General features: G+C 44.1%; 1 protein-coding gene across 1 annotated transcript in view; it reads left to right on the forward strand.

Moving 5' to 3' along the window:
• The first annotated feature begins 12,097 nt into the window (after positions 1-12,097).
• USP36 (ubiquitin specific peptidase 36) overlaps positions 12,098-22,387 on the forward strand; it is a 72,705-nt gene continuing 62,415 nt past the window's right edge. Inside the window, exons 1-3 of the mRNA XM_073606685.1 lie at positions 12,098-12,246; positions 19,356-19,608; positions 21,439-21,657. Of these exons, the coding sequence (XP_073462786.1) occupies positions 19,365-19,608; positions 21,439-21,657 (463 nt within the window). The 5' untranslated portion in view covers positions 12,098-12,246; positions 19,356-19,364. The remainder of the gene's footprint in view (positions 12,247-19,355; positions 19,609-21,438; positions 21,658-22,387) is intronic.

Here is a 22,387-nt window from a genome sequence, read left to right on the forward strand (position 1 = left end):
ATGGAATCTATTCATAACATCATTGTTTACTACTGTGTGTGATCTGTTATTGGTCACCAGTGATCACATGGTACCTGTGCCAATCACAGCACCCTGTACCAAGTGATAGCTGTGGCCAATCGCAATAGTAAACAATGAGTCCTGAATGAAAGCCATTCATGACAGTTCAAACAATTACTGTTACAGTCATCATCACTGTAACAAGCAGTCGCAGCGTACAAACCATCCCACTAGCGACCACAACGATTAATTTGATAGCCAATATCAGTGTTCATCGATGACATCAGTGATTTGTAGCCATGAGGAATCTCTGCTACAAAAATGACCCATGTGACATCAGCCTAATGGCGGCCATACACAGAATGATTTCATATACGATAATATTTCCAATCAATTTACTATCTGATCGGATCAAAAAGGGATTGTTCAATACACCATACACTTAGTAATCATATCGAATTATCTCCTTTCTTACGCTCAGAATTTCCATCCTGACCGATCAGAGTAATTTCAATTAAATTGAACCATTTTGCTTGATATCGATCAATGACACAGTATTAGACTTTTCTGATAATCCATAAATCTGATTATTTTATTCAATTCTTTGATGATTCGTTAGATCAGATCATTACTTGTATTGCCACCATAATGGTGTCCGTACACGCTTTTATTTATTTATTTTTTTATCTGAAAATTGATCAAAATGATCAAATCTGCAAACAATCCAATAGGCATAACTTACTTTCTGATCAATTTAGGCTCGGTTTAGATTGTATTCAATCAAACTTAGTAGATAGGCCAGGGTGGAATATTATCGATAATATTGCCGGCTTCATCTAGTGCCCATTTTGCATCAATCGGCAGCACCAAGATACTTTGTTTAGTAAAGTGGTTGTAAAACCTCAGACATGAAATATGAACAAAGCATACCCCTCTATAGTGAGTACTTGTCTCAATAAAAAGCACTGAGTGTCATTTCTGTCTGCTGCTTCCTTTCTTTGCTATCAGCATAAATCACTTCTGACAAGTTTTCCTGACACCAAAGAGAAAAAAGGTGACAGGGCCTCCAGCAGATTGACAGCCTCAGCTCTGTTCCTGTGTGCTGTGTGGAGGGGAGGCGTGTCCCTTCCCTCCAATCAGCTCTCAGAGCTCTCCTCACTGAGTTCTGCAGAGTGTAACCGTTTTTGGAACTCTCAGACAAGTTTTAAAAATGTCGGCACTTTGAACGGATGTAGAGAAGATAAACAGGTACAACGTATGTAGGAGGATGTGTTTTATCACTGTGTATCACCTGAGGCCATTCAGTTTACTTGGTTTACAGCTGGGAAAATAATTATTTGATCTCCTGCAGAATTGTGTAAGTCTGCCCACTTACAAAGAAATGAAGGGTCTATAATTGTTATCATAGGTGTATTTTAAAGGATAGAGAGACAGAATATCAACCAAAAATCCAGAAAAAAACACGATAGAAATGTTATAATCTGAGTTGCAGTTCAGTGAGTAAAATAAGTATTTGATCCCCTACCAACCAACAATAATTCTGGCTCCCACAGACTGGCTACAGTAGGTGCTCATGTGGTACACAGATTAGTCCTGTCAATTTAAGAAGGTTCTCCCAACGACAACTCGTTATGTGTATAAAACACCTGTCTACAGAATCTTTCTTCCATTCAAACCCACCATCATGGGCAAGACCAAAGAATGCCAGGGACAAGATTGTAGAGTAAAATAAGTATTTGATCCCCAAGCAAAACATGACTTAGTACTTGGTGGAGAAACCCTTGTTGGCAAGCACAGAGATAAGAGGTTTCTTGTAGTTGGTGACCAGGTTTGCACACATCTCAGGAGGGATTTTGGTCCACTCTTCTTTACAGATCTTCTCTAAATCCTTAAGGTTTCTTGGCTGTCGCTTGGCAACTCGATTTCAACTCCTTCCATACATTTTCTATAGGATTAAGGTCTGGAGACTGGCTAGGCCACTCCATGACCTTATTGTGCTTCTTCTTGAGCCACTCCTTTGTTGGCTTGGCGGTATGTTTTGGGTCATTGTCATGCCGGAAGACCCATCCACGACCCATCTTCAGTGTTCTGGCTGAGGGAAGAAGGTTCTGATCCAAGATTTTACGATACATGGCCGCGTCCATTGGCCCCTGAATACGGCAAAGTCGGCCTGTACCTTTAGCAGAGAAACAGCCCCAAAGCATCGTGTTTCCACTTTCATGCTTGACTGTAGGAATGATGTTCTTGGGGTCATAGTCAGCATTTTGCTTCCTCCAAGTTAAGTCAAGTTAATGGCAAAGAGCTCAATTTTGGTCTCATCTGACCCAATCCTTTCTCTCAATCCTTCTCTGAATCATTTAGATGTTCATTGGCAAACTTCAGATGGGTCTGTACATGTGCCTTCTTGAGGAATGGACCTTGTGGGCACTGCAGGATTTCAATCCATGGTGGCGTATATTGTGTTACCGATGGTTTGTTTGGTGACTGTGGTCCCAACTGCCTTGAGATCATTCACAAGCTCCTCCCGTGTAGTTCTGGGCTGATCCCTCACTTTTCTCATGCTCATCCTTACCCCATGAGGAGAAACCTTGCATGGAGCTCCAGACCGAGGGCGATTGATGGTTATTTTGTATTTCTTCCATTTGCGAATAATCCCAGTTGTCTCCTTCTCACCAAGGTTCTTGCTGGTGGTTTTGTAGTGCATTCCAGCCTTGTGCAGGTCTACAATCTTCTCCCTGACGTCCTTTGGTCTTGCCCATGATGGTGAGGTTTGAATGGAAGAAAGATTCTGTGGACAGGTGTCTTTTATACACATAACGAGTTGTCGTTAGGAGCACCTTCTTAAATTGACAAATTGAAGAAATTGGGAGTTTTGGGACTTTAAATGAGGTCCATGGACAGGTGTTAGGAATGGACAAAGACAGACCTCATCACAGTACTTATCCACTCTTCTGGGATACATATCTTTGTCGGCAGTTATTTGGTCACAGTACTATTTTTGATTCAATTCAAGACAAAACCACCCAATTTCTGTGTGTGTGTGGGGGGCATCTGTTGCACGCGCTCCGCCGGTGCACGGCTTTCCCACCTCAGCTCCCGGCAAGGACCACCACCTTGGCCTTGGCTCCACCACCACCACATCTCTGTGTACTGATCTTACATATTGTTGAGCATTTGCCCCTGATGAGTGACTTACACGAAACGCGCCGGGCATTTGTGTCATGCAGATATACATGCTCACACTCTACCAGCAACACAGAACATTTTTCTTCAATCAATCATGGTTTTTACGTCTTTTACCAGCTTTACTTTCACCGCTCAGTGCTGTTGTTTATGTGTATATATATCTATATTTATGTAGTCATTCTATGTACCTACTTATCAGTTATGACCACTAGGTGGCGTCCTGTTGACATAATTGATGTACTCTCGATGTCCTATTGTATGCGCACATACATATGTGGGTATACAAATTTGGAATGACATTTACTATAATGTTCTTTTCTTTTATGTGGTTCATACTGTGTTATGTCTGATGCATTTTGTGACAATAAATATATTGTATTTATTTTACCTCCACGCTGTCCATGGACCTTATTTAAAGTCCCAAAACTCCCAATTTCTTCATTTTGAACTAGGGATGGAGGCACACCACACATGTGCCTCATTTTAAAGTCCCAAATTCCCCCTCCTTTTTCTTCTTAAATTGACAGGACTAATCTGTGTACCACATGAGCACCTACTGTAGCCAGACCTTAATCCTATAGAAAATTTATGAAGGGAGCTGAAACTTCGAGTTGCCAAGCGACAGCCAAGAAACCTTAAGGATTTAGAGAAGATCTGTAAAGAAGAGTGGACCAAAATCCCTCCTGAGATGTGTGAAGACCTGGTTACCAACTACAAGAAACGTCTCACCTCTGTGCTCGCCAACAAGGGTTTCTCCACCAAGTACTAAGTCATGTTTTGCTTGGGGATCAAATACTTATTTTACTCTACATTCTTGTCCCTGGCATTCTTTGGTCTTGTCCATGATGGTGAGGTTTGAATGGAAGAAAGATTCTGTGGACAGGTGTCTTTTATACACATAACGAGTTGTCGTTAGGAGAACCTTCTTAAATTGACAGGACTAATCTGTGTACCACATGAGCACCTACTGTAGCCAGTCTGTGGGAGCCAGAATTATTGTTGGTTGGTAGGGGATCAAATACTTATTTTACTCACTGAACTGCAACTCCATTTATAACATTTCTATCGTGTTTTTTCTGGATTTTTGGTTGATATTCTGTCTCTATCCTTTAAAATACACCTATGATAACAATTATAGACTCTTCATTTCTTTATAAGTGGGCAAACTTACAAAATCTACAGGGGCTCCAATAAATCTTTTCCCCTCTGTATGGAAGGATTTACAACCACTTTAATATGATCATACACGAATTGACATGGTAGAAACAGAGATGTGATCGATAACTGAGGATCGTAACTTACCTGTCAATCAAAATTCGGTTCACTGTGTGGGGCATAATGATTGATTGCATTGTCAATTATAGATTGGAAGAGATCGACCAGAAAAGAAATCCATCATTTATCGATCTACGCATGACCACAATTACGAGCATGTTGAATCATCTCCCTTCCCATGACTGATTTTTTTTCCAGACCAGAATAATTTAGAATACATTGATTGGTTTTGCCTAAAATCGAACAATGGCACAGTATGAGTCTTTTTTTTTGATAACTCTTAGATTCGATCATATCATCCAATTCTTTGAAGAACCATTCGACCAGATTGTAATGTGTATGTCCACCATAAAAACACGAACAGGGTGTGAGCAGCCAATGGAATGAATACACTCAACACCTACTGTAAGCAGCATACTTGTTCTGGAGTATTGTCTCACTGAACAGAGGAGCAAGGATAAGGGTACACACCTCCCAACATTTTGAGATGGGAATGAGGGACACCTACTAGCAAATGTATGTAGGCATAGGACACGCCCCTGCCACACCCCCTTAAAGGAGAATTAACCTAAAAAATAGATTAATTAAATCCACAAGGGCTTTTTTACCACTACTATTCCTTTATATTGGCTTTAAAAAATGTACAAATGCAGCAATTTAGGAATCAGATGGAAGGTTTAGCACTGGGAAACACTTTTTGAAAGATAAAAAGTGCATTTTATATACAAATCTTTTGATCAGACCAAAATGAGGGACAAATGAGGAGGAAAGAGGGACAGAGGGACATTGCTCCAAATCAGGGACAGTCCCTCGAAATCAGGGACAGTTGGGAGCTATGATGGATGGCAGTCCTGGAGGTGACACCATCAGAAACAACAGCACGGCATTGGCAGCTCCTAAGTTCCTTTTCTGCAGGTCCCCTTCAAAAAATCTTCCTATTGCCACCTGGTGGATATATTTTAAATTACCAGTAGAAGGTTATTTATTCATTTTCCTGGCACATGGCACAACTTTTTTTTTTCATTACAATTCTGACATCTGGTGGATTTCTTGTACATTACACATTTCTATCTTTTATTACTTCATAGCCTAGTCTCCTGTGGGGCTTTCCTTGATAACCCAAAATCCAGATATTAATTACTAGGTTATTGCACACCTCCCAGCTTTCTGAGATGAGGTGGATGAACACCCATTTGCACAAAGTATGTAGACAAAAGACACATCCCTGTCATGTCCCCAGTTATGCTCATCATCATTTTTCCAAAAAAAAACAAAACATGCAGTCATTTAGAGCAGTGGTCTCTAAACTGTGGCCCGGGGGCCGGATGCGGCCCTTTGGTTGCCTTTATCTGGCCCTTGGAGCACTATTCCTCCTACTGATATGAAACACTATTCTGCCAACTGACATCAATTATGGGGCACCATTCCTCCCACTGACATCAATCATGATGCACTATTACTCCCACTGACACCAATGATGGGGCACCATTCCTCCCACTGACACCAAGGATGGGGCACTATTCCTCCCACTGATACCAAGGATGGGGCACTATTCCTCCCACTGACACCAATGATGGGGCACTATTCCTCCCAATAATACCAATGATGGGGCACTATTCCTCCCAATGGTACCAATGATGGGGCACTATTCCTCCTACTGATACCAATGATGGGGTACTATTCCTCCCAATGATGGGGCATTATTCCTCCCACTCATACCAATGATGGGGCACTATTCCTCCCAATAATACCAATGATGGGGCACTATTCCTCCCAATGGTACCAATGATGGGGCACTATTCCTCCTACTGATACCAATGATGGGGCACGATTCCTCCCAATGATGGGGCATTATTCCTCCCACTCATACCAATGATGGGGCACTATTCCTCCCACTAACACCAATGATGGGAAACTATTCCTCCCACTGACACCAATGATGGGGCACTATTCCTCCCACTGACACCAATGATGGGGCACTATTCCTCCCACTGACACCAATGATGGGGCACTATTCTTCCCACTGACACCAACGATGAGGGTATTATTCCTCCCACTGACACCAATGATGGGACACTATTCCTCCCAATAATACCAATGACGGGGGGATTTTTCCTCCCACTGACACTAATGAAGAGGGTATTATTCCTCCCACTGACACCAATGATGGGGCACTATTCCTCCCACTGACACCAATGATGGGACACTATTCCTTCCAATAATACCAATGATGGGGCACTATTACTCCCAATGATACTAATGATAGGGCACTATTCCTCCCAATAATACCAATGATGGGGCACTATTCCTCCCAATGATACCAATGATGGGGCACTATTCCTCCTACTAATACCAATTATAGGGGCACTATTTCTCCCAATGATGGGGCATTATTCCTCCCACTCATACCAATGATGGGGCACTATTCCTCCCAATGATACCAAATGTGGCAATGTTTACACCCACTGATGCCAGGAAAATTTCCACTTCCACTGGCCACAGTCCAGCCCCCCCTAAAGTTTGAAGGAAAATAAACTGGCCCTATGTTTAGAAAGTTTGGAGACCCCTGATTTAGAGGTTGGATCAAACATATAGGGGTATATTTAGAAAAATTATAATTATAAAAAAATAAACATTATAAAAATTGCATAGCAATTCACCTAGTGAAGGTTCCTGTACTTTCGTTCTGTGCGAATGGGGCAAAAAAATACATTATTTGGATAGTTCTTGTGCTGAACAAATATTTTTCATGATGTAAAAAGTAAAATACTGCACTGGCCACTAGATGGTGCTAATTGACTTTGAAATTTTCTGTGATACTTAGACCCCTTTCACACTGGGGCTGCGGCGGCATTCGCGGTAAAGCGCTGCTAATTTCGGCGGTACTTTACTGCTGTTAAAACCACTTTTCGAATGCTAACGGGGTGCTTTTAACCCCAAAAAATCGGTTAAGAAATTCAGTGTTGCGGGGCTTCCAAATCGCTTTTCAGGCACTTCAGAAACGCTGCCCATTCATTGCAATGGGCAGGGGCGTTTTGGGAGCGCTTTATACCGCCCTCCCACCCCAGAGATGCAGCTTGCATGACTTTTATGAACGTCCCGCAAAGCCCACTGCTAAGAAAGCACTCATGACAGAGAATGGGAGGCAGTTTTCAGGCGCTTTACAGTCGCTATTTCTAGCGCTAAAACGCCTGAAAACTGCCTCAGTGTGAAAGGGGTCTTAGCACCATCTAGTGGCCAAATTTGGTATTTTCCATGTTAAACTAATGAAAAACGTTAAAAGGGCAGTCCCACTTTTTTTGTCCGCCAGTGGCCCGCGATCCTGGAGCGGAGCAGGAGAACGGGGAGATGTAAACAAGGCATTTCCCTGTTCTGCCTAGCAACATGACAGGGATCTACTGCCCCCTGTCATCGGGAGCAGTGATCTCTGTCATGTTCTAGTGAGCCCATCCCCCCTACAGTTAGAACATGCCCAGGAAACACACTTAACCCCTTGATCGCCCCCTAGTGTGTAACCCCTTTCCTGCCAGTAACATTTACACAGTAATCAATGCATTTTTATAGCACTGATCGCTGTATAAATGACAATGGTCCCAAAATAGTGTCAAAGGTGTCCGATCTGTCCGCCGCAATGTCGCAGTCATGATAAAAATCGCAGATCACCGCCGTTACTAAAAAAAAAAAAAAAAAAAAAAATTAATAATAAAAATTCCATAAATCTATCCCCTATTTTGTAGACGCTATAACTTTTGCGCAAACCAATCAATATACGCTTATCGCAATTTTTTTTACCAAAAATATGTAGAAGAATACATATCGGCCTAAACTGAGGAAAAAAATTGTTTTTTTATATTTTTTGGGGGATATTTATTATAGCAAAAAGTAAAAAATATTGCTTTTTTTTTTTCAAAATGTTCGCTCTTTTTTGTTTATAGCGCAAAAAAATAAAAACCGCAGAGGTGATCAAATACCAACAAAAGAAAGCTCTATTTGTGGGGAAAAAAAGGACGTCAGTTTTGTTAAGGTACAACGTTGCACGACTGCGCAATTGTCAGTTAAAATGATGCAGTGCCATATCGCAAAAAAAGGGCCTGGTCAGGAAGGGGGTAAGTTCACCTTTAGCAACATTTTACAAAGACCCCCCCCCCCTGTGCAATTCCAGATCCCTTAATGGTACATACCAGCTCTCCTTTTTTCCAATTGTCGCTTGTTCTTACCACAACTCTGGGTATAGGATAGTGTAGATGGAGGTTTTCTATTTATGCATCTTATTGTTGTTTTCACAGTTGGTTGAACTGGATGGATTTTTTTTCACCCATAATAACTATGTAGCTTTTACATACCTCCCAACAGTTTGAGATGGGAATGAGGGACATCTACTAGCAAGCGTATGTAGGCATAGGACACGCCCCCCTGCCACACCCCCTTAAAGGAGAATAAACCCAAAAAGAAGTACACATGTATTGATTAAACTGTTGTATATATTCTTTATAATTGTATAACTTTATGTGCATAATCACTATTTCTGTATCAATCCTATAGATTGTTCGTAGTTATATGGAAGTCTTTCCGCCTTTTCTCCTCCCCTGAAGAAGACCCTTAATCCACATGTCGAAACGCGTTGGATGTTATCTGTCTACCTGACCGTTGGTTTGGGCCTCTTCCACTTTTTCATGTTTCCATCTCATGTGTACTTCAGTGCTATCATGTGTTTTAGCTTCTTTGATATGATGTAAATTATTTGTAATAAAATTGGTATTTTTTACCAAACATTCTCTCTCGAGTGTTCATGGTCCTTTAAAGTCCCGTTTTTTGAGGAAAATTTCTTTTACTTACCTAAGTAGAAGGTGCTACACACAGACATACCTCCCAACTTTCTGAAATGGGAATGAGGGACACCTATCAGCAAAATAATGCAGGCATAGGACACGCCCCCTGCCACGCCCCCTTAAAGGAGAATTGTACAAAAAAAATCATTGTTTAAACTCACAAGTGCTTTTTTACCACTACTATTCCTTTATATTGGCTTTTGAAATTTACAAATGCAGCAATTTAGAAATCAGATGAAGGGTTTAGCACTGAAAAACAATTTTTGATAGATAAAAAGTGCATTTTATATACAGCTATATAGATCAGACCAAAATGAGTGACAAATGAGGAGGAATGAGGGACAGAGGGACAATGCTCCAAATCAGGGACAGTCCCTCGAAATCCGGGACAGTTGGGAGCTATGCATAGATATTGTAAATTATTAGTAGAATTTGCACATGTAATGTTTTAAAGAGTTTAAGGATTGTTTTGGATTGATATATCTAGGGCTGAAACGATTGATTGATACTATCGTTAATAATCGATAATGAAAACCGTTGACAGCGATTTTTATTATGGATTAGTTGGTCCGCACCTTTCTCCCTGTCCGTCCGTTAAAATCCTTCTCCTGTGTACAAGGCGCCGCCATATGTGACTGGGCACGTCCGCGACTTTCCTCCTCGCCTCTCCTCCTCGCCTCTCCTCCTCGCCTCTCCTCCGCACCTCTCCTCCTCGCCTCTCCTCCTCGCTGACGTCTGCTCCCCACTGATCTTCACAGCCCCGCCCACTGCTGCCTCGAGGGAACAGAGAGAGGCGAGAAGCAGCCGTGTGGAGAGCCGAGCTGCACGCTGTGTGTGAAAGGTAGCAGTTAATGTCTAGTAATAACACAGTAAAAACTGATACATTATTTTTTATGACAAGTGCCCCATGAATGATCCTCCTAAGTAACTCCTAAGTATTCCTGGGGGGGGTGCCCCATCATTTGTGTTTTCCGGGGGGGTGGGTGAAATAGTGCCCCATCATTGGTTTTCCTGGGGGGGGGGGATAGTGCCCCACTGGTGTTCCTGGGAGGGGAATCGTGCCCCATCATTGGTGTTCCTGGGAAGAAAGAGTGCCCCATCATTGGTGTTCCAGGGTGGAATAGTACCCCATCATTTGTGTTCGCAGGAGGAATAGTGTCCCATCATTGGTGTTCCTGGGAGGAATAGTACCACATCATTGGTGTTCCCAGGAGGAATAGTGCCCCATCATTGGTGTTCCCGGGTGGAATAGTACCCCATCATTTGTGTTCGCAGGAGGAATAGTGTCCCATCATTGGTGTTCCTGGGAGGAATAGTGTCCCATCATTGGTGTTCCTGGGAGGAATAGTGCCCCATTATTGGTGTTCCTGGGAGGAATAGTGCCCCATCATTGGTGTTCCTGGGAGGAATAGTGTCCCATCATTGGTGTTCCCAGGAGGAATAGTGCCCCATCATTGGTGTTTTATTCTGCAGTTTGAGTGTAACACTCAGTTTTTTTCATTATTACTTTTAAATAAACGGAAAATGGCATATTATGTTTTTTTTTATGACTTTATCCGATTAATCGAAAAAATAATCGGCCGATAAATCGATTATGAAAATAATTGTTAGTTGCAGCCCTGGATATATCCCTTTGTATTTGATTGGAATACACATGTTGGATTAGAGATAATGAGTAGTGCACCATATCGGCTGTTTGTTTAATCTTTACACCTTGTATGGGAAAGTGAAGAGAGCCTGTGGATGATATTGTCATATTTACAGTGGTTAAATATTCGGCAAAGTGTTGCACGCAAGATTTTATTTAGATACAGTATTTGTAGCTGCTTTTATTTTTTTCTGAAGGAGCCTGGAGCTCCTCTTTTTTTAGTGTATCTAAATCTGCTAGTACATTATCCACTAATCCTACCCTCCCCCTCCTCAGATTGACAATGCTGCTGTCTTCCCTGTGAACCTTCATCCACAGTAGAGGTGCTCTAATACAGGAGGCGTGTTAGTAGGGTTGCCACCTCATCCCTTTAAACCTGAACACATATTAATTACACAGGTTCTGTGGCTGATTAAGGTGGAAGCTAAACTCACTTAGTGTCTTACCTACATTCAATTAGCCTCAGAACCTGTGTAATTAATATGTGTTCGGGTTTAAAGGGATGAGGTGGCAACTCTACGTGTTAGGCCCCTTTCACACTGGGGCGGTGAGGGCGTCGGCGGTAAAACAGCGCTATTTTTAGCGCCGCTTTACCGTTGTTTTAGCGGCGGCATACGCCCGCTAGCGATGCGGTTTTAACCCCTGCTGGCGGCCGAAAAAGGGTCAAAACCGCCAGCAGTATAGCTGCGCTGCCCCACTGATTTCAATGGGCAGGAACGGTGAATACACCGCTCCAAAGATGCTGTTTGCAGGAGTTTTTTTTCTCTCCTGCCAGCGCACCGCTCCAGTGTGAAAGCCCTCGGGTTTTCACACTGGAGAAACAGCAGCGGCAGTTTTAGGTCAGTTTGCAGGCGCTATTTTTAGCGCAATAGCGCCTGCAAACCGCCCCAGTGTGAAAGGGGCCTTGGTTAGATCAACAGAGTGGGGGAAAAGGGTAAAAAAAAGAAAACTAGTGCAGTCACCAAATCTAATAAGCTGCAATATAATAAATGTTTCCTTTTGGGGTTTAATGCTGCTTTAAGAACAGGCCAGCCAGTAGGATAACAAGGAAGGAGGTCATGTGATCCTCCTGAGCCAATCAGCGCCCGGCCATTACTTGGTCTCCTTAAACATGGCCGCCCCCTGTAAACTGGAGACAATTTTGGAACATGTGCCTCGAACATCATTTCCTGTCGCCTGGTACGGGCCACCGCAGTGGAAATGATGGTACGTCATCGGTGGGCGCGGTGAGTCAGGCAGTGCGGGGCGGATGTTGCGAGTGGAGGGGAGCGGAAGTGGTCCAATCCTTCCAGGCTGTAGAGGGGCCCGGTGAGTAACGGGGACACGTCTGTCCTGCGGGTCGAGGGGTAGAGACCGGGCTGGTCACGTGTTCCGGGGGGGGAGACACTTCACCCCCCTCCCCTCATTAATCACATGTCACAGCCTGCCAGGCACATGCATTGCTCTGCTGGGGCCTCAGACTCTCCCCCCCCTCATGTCTGGCCTGGGGAGAGGGGGAGGGGGGTGATATAAAAAATAAAAAAACAAACCCCCCCCCCCCCCCCACCACACTGACTGTGACATGGAGAGGAGAGATGGGGGGGATATTCTGAATGTTTACAATCTGTACCATGAGGGAGATCTGGGGGGAGGGGCATCGCTGAGCTCCTCCTGGCAATGCTCATGGCCTGGCTCCTGTCATGCTGATCCTCTGTGTCTCCTGTAGGAGGCGCTCTGACTCTTCACCGCCATGTGTGCTGAGAGGGAAGACGAGCAGCCAGGCATCTAGCATTTGTAGAAGGAGCCAGGGCCAGCCGACTATAACCTTCAATGAAGAGAGGGAATCCTCTCCCTCCCAACACGGAGCTTATTGGTTCCTCCCGCAGATCTCCACTACACGGGACATGAGGGGCTGTCAGGAGGGGCAGCAGGTTAATGGAGCGGGGTTTGGGGCTGTTAGGAGGGGCAGCGGTTTCATAGGAGGTGGGGCGGGGTTTGGGGCTGTCAGGGGCAACTGTTTTATGGGGGGTGGGGTTTGGGGCTGTCAGGAGGGGTAGCGATTTCATGAGGGCGGGGTTTTGGGCTGTTAGGAGGGGCAACTGTTTTATGGCGGGAGTTTGGGGCTGTCAGGAGGGGCAGTGGTTTCATAGGAGGTGGGACGGGGTTTGGGGCTGTCAGGAGGGGCAACTGTTTTATGGGGCGGGGTTTGGGGCTGTCAGGAGGGTCAACAGTTGTTTGGGGCGGGGTTTGGGGCTGTTAGGGGGGGCAGCAGTGTCATAGGAGGTGGGGCGGGGTTTGGGGCTGTCAGAAGGGTCAAGTGTTTTTTGGGGGCGGGGTTTGGGGCTGTTAAGGGGGGCAGCAGTGTCATAGGAGGTGGGGCAGGGTTTGGGGCTGTCGGGAGGGTCAACAGTTTTTTGGGGCGGGGTTTGGGGCTGTTAGGGGGGGCAGCAGTGTCATAGGAGGTGGGGCGGGGTTTAGGGCTGTCAGGAGGGGTAACTGTTTTATGGGGGGTGGGGTTTGGGGCTGTCAGGAGGGGCAGCGATTTCATGAGGGCGGGGTTTTGGGCTGTTAGGAGGGGCAACTGTTTTATGGCGGGAGTTTGGGGCTGTCAGGAGGGGCAGTGGTTTCATAGGAGGTGGGACGGGGTTTGGGGCTGTCAGGAGGGGCAACTGTTTTTTGGGGGGTGGGGTTTGGGGCTGTCAGGAGGGGCAACTGTTTTATGGGACGGGGTTTGGGCCTGTTAGGGGGGGGGCAGCAGTGTCATAGGAGGTGGGGCGGGGTTTAGGGCTGTCAGGAGGGGTAACTGTTTTTTATGGGGGGGTGGGGTTTGGGGCTGTCAGGAGGGGCAGCGATTTCATGAGGGCGGGGTTTGGGGCTGTTAGGAGGGGCAGCAGTTTCATAGGGGGTGGGGTGGGCTTTGGGGCTGTCAGGAGAGGCAACTGTTTTATGGGGGGGGGTTTGGGGCTGTTAGGAGGGGCAATGGTTTTATAAGGGGTGGTAGAACTGCACAATTCTAAATAAAATGATAATCACAATTTTTTTTGCTTATAATAAAAATCCCGATCCTCTCACTAATCTCGCAGTGTAACATCATCTTTCACATTATGCAAAAGATTTGGGCTAACTACTGTTTCGTTTTTTCTAAATTCATTGAAGCGTATTTTCTTTTGCAAAAAATTGTGCTTGAAAGACTGCTGCGCAAATACTGCGTGACATAAAATATCGCAACGACTGCCATTTTATTCTCTAGGGTCTCTGCTGATGTTTGGGGGTTCATTTTTTCAACTTTCCATCTACTGAATCTTCTGCCCTTGTTGTTGCTTAAACTTTGGATAGTAAAATATTTTTTTTCTGCCAGTAAATACCTTATACAGCCCACTTCCTGTTTCTTGTCTGGTCATTAGCCTAAGTATATGACATCATGCACAGCTCCAGCCCAATGAGAGCTGGAGGTGTGCCTCTGTGTTAGAGCTGCACAATTAATCGTTAAAAAAATTGTGATCTCGATTCAACCCCGCGGATGATCTCTATTGCAGAGTTTTTTGACGATTCTTTCATATAACAAGGGGAGAGACTTATCTGCTCACTCAGCTGTCAAAAGAAAACATTCGGGCAGTCTGCCAAGTTTTTAACATGAAACATTGTAACTAACTCTTCCTTCTTAGATCAAAGGGATAAACTTCTGTGTGTAAAGAAAAAAAATCCAGGCAGTCTGCCAAGTTTTTTTTTAACAACCTGTACATGCAGGAAGTTTAACCACTTAAAGTCTAAATCTTTTTCTGACACTTCTTTCTTATGTTAAAATCAATATTTTTTGCTAGAAAATTACTTGGAACCCGCAAACATATTATTTATATAAGGCCCCTTTCACGCGATCGGACCGTGCAGGTCCACCTGTCAGTTTTGACGGCGGACCTGAACGGGCGCTCCATGTTAGCCTATGGAGCGACGGATGTCAGCGGAGTCATGTCCGCTGACATCCGACCCCGTCCGATCCGCTAAAAAGCAAACAGATGGCCCTACGTCCAGGTCCATCGCTATCGGATCGAGCAAGATCTGACGAAAACGGACATGCTGTCCGTTTTTCATCCGATCCCTCCATAGGCAGCAGCGGCGCCTGACAAGCCCCTCCCCCGCTCAGTGAGCAGAGAGGGACCTGTCACCCGCCGGCTCAGCGGAGATCAACGGAGAGATCTCCCGCTGAGCCGGCGGACCGAGGCGGGCTCCGTGGAAACGGAGTCCGCCTCGTGTGAATGAGGCCTAATTCTTCTTTATTATTTATTGCAATACTTTTTTTTTTCTTTTTTTTTAATCAGCCCTGTTGGGGGGCTTTGGTGAGATATCAGGCGTCTTAATAGACCCCTGAAATCTCCCCCTTGAGACAGAGAAAGAGACCGAGGATAGAGATTCCCCAGTTCCCTTCTCTGCAGCCTCAGCTGCACTGAGAATGAATGGAGAGAAGACAGCGGCTCCTCTCCATTCATAAACGGAGACATCGTAATCACAGGAGATTACAATGTTTCAGTTATGTGAATGGACAGAGTCAGTGATCATTGACTCTGTTCATACATCAAAGGAAGGAGGAGGACATGGGGGGGAAAACTGGAGGGGGACAGCAGCAGAAAGGAGGGGGACACGGAGGAAGAAAGGAGGGGGACTGGAGGAGGATGCGGTGACTGTCAGCGGTGATCGTGTGTGGGGGAGTTACAAGCACCGATCACCGCTGTATAGATTTCACTAAGCAGCTGAAAGGGGGGAGAAGCTTGTAACTCCCCCACACACCGATCACTGCTGACTGTCAAGGTATCGGGTGAAGTATCGGGAGCATTTGCCCGAGTACAAGTACTTGGGCAAATGCTTGGTATCGGTGCTGATACTGATACTAGTATCGGTATCGGGACAACCCTAAAATATAATATATATATATATAATATGAGAGAGAGAGAATAAAATGTCAATTGCTGCAATATTTTATGTCGCACTATTTGCCCAGCGGTCTTTCAAACGCAATTTTTTGGGAAAAAATACACTTCAATGAATAAAAAAATGAAACCGTTAAGTTAGCCCAATTTTTTTTTGTTTTAATGTGAAAGATTATGTTACGCTGCGAGAATCGTGAGAGAATCGTGATCTATCTTCTAAGCGAAAAAAAAAATTGTGATTCTCATTTTAGCCAGAATCGTGTAGCTCTACTCTGTGCGTCTGTGTAAATCCAGGAAGTGAACAGGCAGCAGCTTCAGCTGCCCACAGTTAAAATGGCTGCAGCCAGGACTCAGTGGAGGGAGATTTCTGCAGCATATTTGACAAGTACAGAATCGGAGTATATATAAAATAATATGCAAAGTGGTTGGAGGGAAGCTTCAGAATATTACAAATTATGGAGCAGACTGCAGTTCCTCTTTAAGTGGTTAAACTGAGCTCCTTTACAGACTGAAGTTCATCCCTTTGGAAGAACCAAATGATACAATATTTATCGTTATCTCTCAGTGCTGACCCCAATGTTTATAAACATTGAGGCTCTTTTTTTTTTTTTTTTGATAGCTGTGACTGAGCAGAGAACAGCCTTGAACAGCTCTGCACTGTATCAATCGTGGACATGCCAGATTAAGATTGTGAGGGGGGGGGGGGGGGTTGAATCGAGATCATTATTTTAAAAAAATGAATTGTGCAGCTTTAGTAGGCGGGGTTTGGGGCTGTTGGGAGGGGCAGTGGTTTCATGGTGGGGGGGAAGTAATGCACTAAGCAGGGAAGCACAAATCCTATCGCCCGATGCCCCGGACATGCTGTTCCGGGCCCCGGGCAGGTGTGTTTTTTTTTTTTCCTTTTTACATTTAGCCTTGCTGTGGGCAAGCAGTAGGGTTTGCTTCATGTGTTGCGATTTTCATGGCAGTTTTCAGTGCGATTGTCAAAGGTAGTCGTTCAGTGGTTCGGGTGCGACTCTGATAATATTCAGGGATGCGATTGGGAATACCCCTTTATTCAATGCGATTTTAGTACTGCTGCGTTTTTCCATCTACCTTCATATGCTAGAAATGCCATCCTTCCTCTTCTCTACAAAACCGCCTTCCATCCACTTCTATACAAAAACAGGCTACGAACCACCATGTGAGGTGGTTCTGAAAATCTGAAAAGGCACTACAGTCCCAAGGAGGTGTGGTTTTGCTGCGATTTATCGCATTGCGTGAAGCATGATGCCCAAGAAGGCGCAATTGTGGCAAAACTGCACTGCGTTTTAGGTGACATTGTAAATAATGACGCCTGAACCTGTGTTTTGTGATTGTAGTGCATTTTGAGATCGGATCCCAAAACGCCGAGGTGTGACCGGAGCCTCCCGGAGATGGATTTGGCTGCTCAGCATGCGCTTGTACTGAGCACCAAAGTGCTTCCGTGTGCGAGGGTAACCTGAAAAAATAACTTTTTTTTTTTTTGTTATCATGAAGGGACAAGTAGATTGGGACCCCGATTAAGTCCCTTGGACAAGTATGTTTTTTTTTTTTTTTTTAATTCCACACCCCTGATTAAGACCCCATACCCACTATTAGATTTTCTGCAGGTTTTTGTCTTCAGATTTACCAAAACCATGTAGTGCAAGGGGCGGCCTGATTGCATACAAATTGAAACTCTTAAGGTTTGACCTCGTATTATATGGTTTTGGTAAATCTGAAGACACAAATCTGCAGAAATTCTAATAGTGTGTATGGGGCCTAAAGCCTCAATTTTCTGCAGACAAAACCTCTGATTTTTGTCCGAAGGCATGCACCTGGATTTTGTCTTGCATACAAACGGCAAGGGATTGTCGGCCAACAAACACGAACGTAGTGACGTACTATGTTTTTTTTCAGCTCTTTAGCGCCACCCTTTGGGCTCCTTCTGCTAATTTTGTGTTTAGTAGAAGTTTGGTGAGTGTTGATTTGCGCTTTTCATTTTGCGCTTTTCATTTAGTTTTTAAACGGCCGTTCATCAACCAGACATGTTGCCGAATCGGAGGAGATAACGTGCTATTTATTATTGGCCTTGGAGTTATTGCTTTGACCCAAGTTCAGTCCAGGAACAGGAGGAGGAGAAGTTCTTGGACCAAAAATTGGTTGCTTTATTATTCGTGACCAATTATGTCATATGCCTTTGCTGCGGGAGCTCCAGGAGAATAATCCGGATGATTTTTGGAATTATCTCCGGATGACAGACTCCTGCTTTCACCAACTCTTGGCATTGGTGACCCCCTATATTAAGAAGCAGGACACATGCATGGGGCTTTTATTTTATTTTTTGGTTGAATAATAATGATTTGATTTGGTATATTTTCTGTATTTTTGGATGCATAGAATGCACTTTTTGGTTAAGTTCTATTGGTAGATAGCATGTCTAATTTTATTTGTTTTCTTTTTTTTTAATGCACAATAAAAAAATTGTGGAGAATAATACTTGGCTATGTGTTTTACTTCAAAAGACAGTTTGGGAGTCGGCAGTTACATTTTAAAAAATACAATGTAAAATTAACAAGGGACACCAACATAGTTGTATCTTTGATCTTAAAAACTACGGGATAATGGTGTTGTGGTAACTTGCCCAAAAAAAAAAAAAAAAGAAAAAAGCATAATATTAATTTTCTTGATATCACTAGAAAAAAAAAGCCTTTTAAAGCACGTTTGCCATAACTCCATCAGTATCACCAGCAAAGCAGCTTCATTATTATCCCATTAAAGAAGAAGAGAATTGTGCGCTGCATTTCGAGATTTCATAATTTGCCGCGTCACGAATGTTAATTCTCCATTACGAGCGCTAGTTTACAAGACCGACCGCTTCTGTGTTATGCTTTGTGTTACGTTTTTGTGTCGCATGACCTATGAAAAACACACCATAAGCATAATAAAAATTGTGGCAAAATCGTATGCATTTTCAGCACTGTTATTGGCACCCTTTTCTCTTCTCGGTTCAATGCCGATAACCCCATTTTCGGACGATATGTTTTGGCAGCCGAAATTTCAATGCATTTCTATTTCCCAGCCTTGATGGTCGGGGAAACTGTCAACGGGGTTTCTGAAGTGACACCATACACATCACTTCCGGGTCCGCAACAAGAAGGGGAGGAGAGCGCACGTGTGTCTGCTCTCCTCCCTCCCCTCTACCCGGCGGCATCAGCTATGCCGGTCCCAGGCCTGCAGATGGGCAAGCGTAGCCCAGGATACATAGCAGGGACGGTCTGCGTGGGGTGTGTTGAAGCATCCGGGTGGCGGCGCAGCCGTCTGAATGCTTTAATCCGACAAGTAAACCCGGCTTACAAAAGCCCAGGCGCCAGGACGCCATTTCTAGCGCCAGGGATCTATTGAGCCCTGATTTAAGGTTAACAACCACTATTTCTTGGAGATGAGCTTTTAAATGAAGTATGGGGTGTAGTTGCTTGAACATTCCTCCTGACCTCCTCCATCTTTCTTTATTAGTAAGCAAACATGCCCATTGTAGAGAAACTGAAGGACGCCCTGAAGCCTGGTCGGAAGGACTCCGAAGATGTGGAACTCGGAAAGCTGCTCACGTCCTCCGCCAAGAAGATCCTTCTGCAGAAAATCGAGTTTGAGCCGGCCACCAAGAGCTTCCATTACCAACTGGAGACCTTGAAGAGCAAATATGTCCTGCTGACTCCAGCGCTGCAACCCTCCACCCCGCACAAGAGTATAGAAGGGAACCACAGGCAGGGTATGTGCTGAGATTTTGGTGGGTTATATGGTCTGTTTTGGACAAAATTGTAATGCTGGCTGTACACATGATTCAAGCCTGCACTGTCAACCTTCTACTGCAGCTAACAAATAAATAAATATATATATATATATATATATATATATATATATATATATATATATATATATATATATATATATATATTTAACATCTCAGCACTGAAAAAAAAAAAAAATGAAGTGCTGGTCATCTTTAATCCATGTGATTGTTTTGCACATATAAGCTGGATGTGAGTGGTTGGCATTGCCTGAAAATTATTATAACAGGAGGGTGCATTCTAAGTGTAGTACATTACATATTTATGGAAGTGAAGGGCAAATGACAAGTCGCATGAAACTGTTCAAAAACTGGCTGATCAACAAACAAATGGTCTCTGTTAGACAACTTGAGCACAGCAGGGTACCTCAGTCCAGGGCAGCACACACTGGGGTTGATTTACTAAAGGCAAATAGGCTGTGCACTTTGCAAAATGCAGTTGCCCCAGAAGTTGGTAAATGAGCTGAAGCTCTACTGACTTTCATCGTCCAATCATATGCAAGCAAAAAAGCTTTGTTTTCTTCTTTTTTTTTTTTTTTTTTTTTTCTTGCACATGTTTGGTTATTTTTTGCAAAGTAAAGCTTTACCTTATTTACTAAGCTCTGGAGCAACTGCACTTGCAAAGGGCAACTGCCTTTGCGAAGTGCACAGTCTACTTGCTTTAAAGGGGTTGTAAAGGGTAAAAGTTTTTTCACCTTAATGCATTCCATGCATTAAGGTGAAAAAACATCCGACCCCAGCCCCCCCCGTTCTACTTACCTGAAACCTCGAAAGTCCCTCGCTCCCCCCGACATCCTCTTTGCCGCTCAGCCTGGCCGTTGATTGGTTACAGTGGATGGATTGAAAGCAGCGCAGCCATTGGCTCGCGCTGCTGTCTATCGCATTCAATGACGCGGCGCGCCGGGGGGGCGGAGCCGAGTGATACAGCGAGCGGCTATGGCCGTCGGCTGTATCACGGGAGCGCGCCCGCAAGCACTCAACCCCCATGCGAGGGAGCTCGCATGAAGGTGTTGAGTCCTTTTTGGGGGGGGGGAGCCGAGACAGCCGCCGAGGGACCCCAGAAGAACAGGTTCGGGGCAAAACGAGCTACACAGTGGAGGTAAGTATAACATGTTTGTTATTTTTTTTTTTTTTTATATCTTTAGTGATCCTTTAAAGAGGAGGTAAACCCTGGCGGGTTTTACTTCCTCTTTATTTCCCTGCAAAGGTAAAGTATAATGGGCTGCTATGCATCGCATAGTAGCCCTTTATGTGTCACTTACCTGAAACCGAAGCCTGCGATGTCACTGCTGTCCCCACTAGCAGCGAGCGTCCATCTTCAACCCCTCTTCCTTCAGGGGCCGCAAACTCCGGCTCTGTGACATGCGTGCGGGAGCTGCCAGTCACGGCATGACCCCTATTAGAAACGGCACGACGTGCCCTTTCTAAAGTGTGCATGCGCCGTAGTCCTCAGCGATCGCCTTTTTTGTAAATACCTCGTAAACCGTGGAGGTTTGGGAGATATTTCAAGCACCTACAGGTAAGCTTTAATATATAAGTAAATCAAAATTTTGCCAAACTCCAGAGACCCGCCTCATCTCCACAACATAGAAACATGGCTACCCATATGTTTCTCCCTGTAAAGTTTTCTTTTATTTCTTGATTGGGATGATGATGATTATTGTGAAAAGAGTATTTGGTTCCCAGCCTTGCAGTGGAGGATGCTGGTTTCAGCAAAGTATAATAGGAACTTTTATTTTCTTCTCTCCGCAGGCAATGACCTGGCATCTGGGGGATCAGATGGCATACCTCTTCCTCAGAAGATGCTTTTCCCAATGGAGAGATTGTCTATGAAGTGGGAGCGAGTTTCTAGAGTGGGGGCCGGCCTGCAGAATCTGGGGAACACTTGCTTTCTCAACTCCACAGTACAGTGTCTGACCTACACCCCTCCTCTCGCCAACTACTTGCTGTCTAAGGAGCACAGCCGCAACTGTGAGTACCGCCACACACTAAGGGCACCATATTTAAAGGGGCAGTAAATATTAATCAGACCTTGATTTGTGTTAGAGATTATAAGGAAAAGCTGCCCATCCAGGACAAAATGACAGGTTCTTTTGAAAGACCCCTACCTAGTAATGCTCTTATTTAATGTGCTACCTACGGCTCTCTTCATCTGTCTGAGCACTGAGTCTATTCCCTGTGTAAGCCTTCTCTCCTTTCTAATATAATAGTGTTTGGGACTGAGCACTGCATCCAGGGAGGAAGGGTAGAAAGTCACGTGCTATACTATACTCTATACTCTTCTATACTATAGTACAGTGATGGCGAACCTTGGCACCCCAGATGTTTTGGAACTACATCTCCCATGATGCTCTGGCACTCTGCAGTGTAGTGGAGCATCATGGGAAATGTAGTTGCAAAACATCTGGGGTGCCAAGGTTCGCCATCACTGCTATAGTATATATACTTTTTATTTTTTTTTATTTATTTTTTTTTTTTCTGAATTTATTGCTATTAGGGAGGAACTGTAATATTTACAGCCTCTTTGCAACCTGTGTAAATTCCTGATATGTCACAATTTGCACAAGCAGTATAATATACATATTAAAGGATAAGTTCACCTTTAAAAAAAAAAAAATTATAAATGCAAATTTTTTTTTTTTTTTGCAGGTAAAAAAATTTGTGTTTTTATTTATTTTTTCTTCTTTTGAGCCTGTTAAGC

This window comes from Aquarana catesbeiana, linkage group LG12 (genome assembly GCF_042186555.1).
Source record: "Aquarana catesbeiana isolate 2022-GZ linkage group LG12, ASM4218655v1, whole genome shotgun sequence".
NCBI lineage: Eukaryota > Metazoa > Chordata > Amphibia > Anura > Ranidae > Aquarana > Aquarana catesbeiana.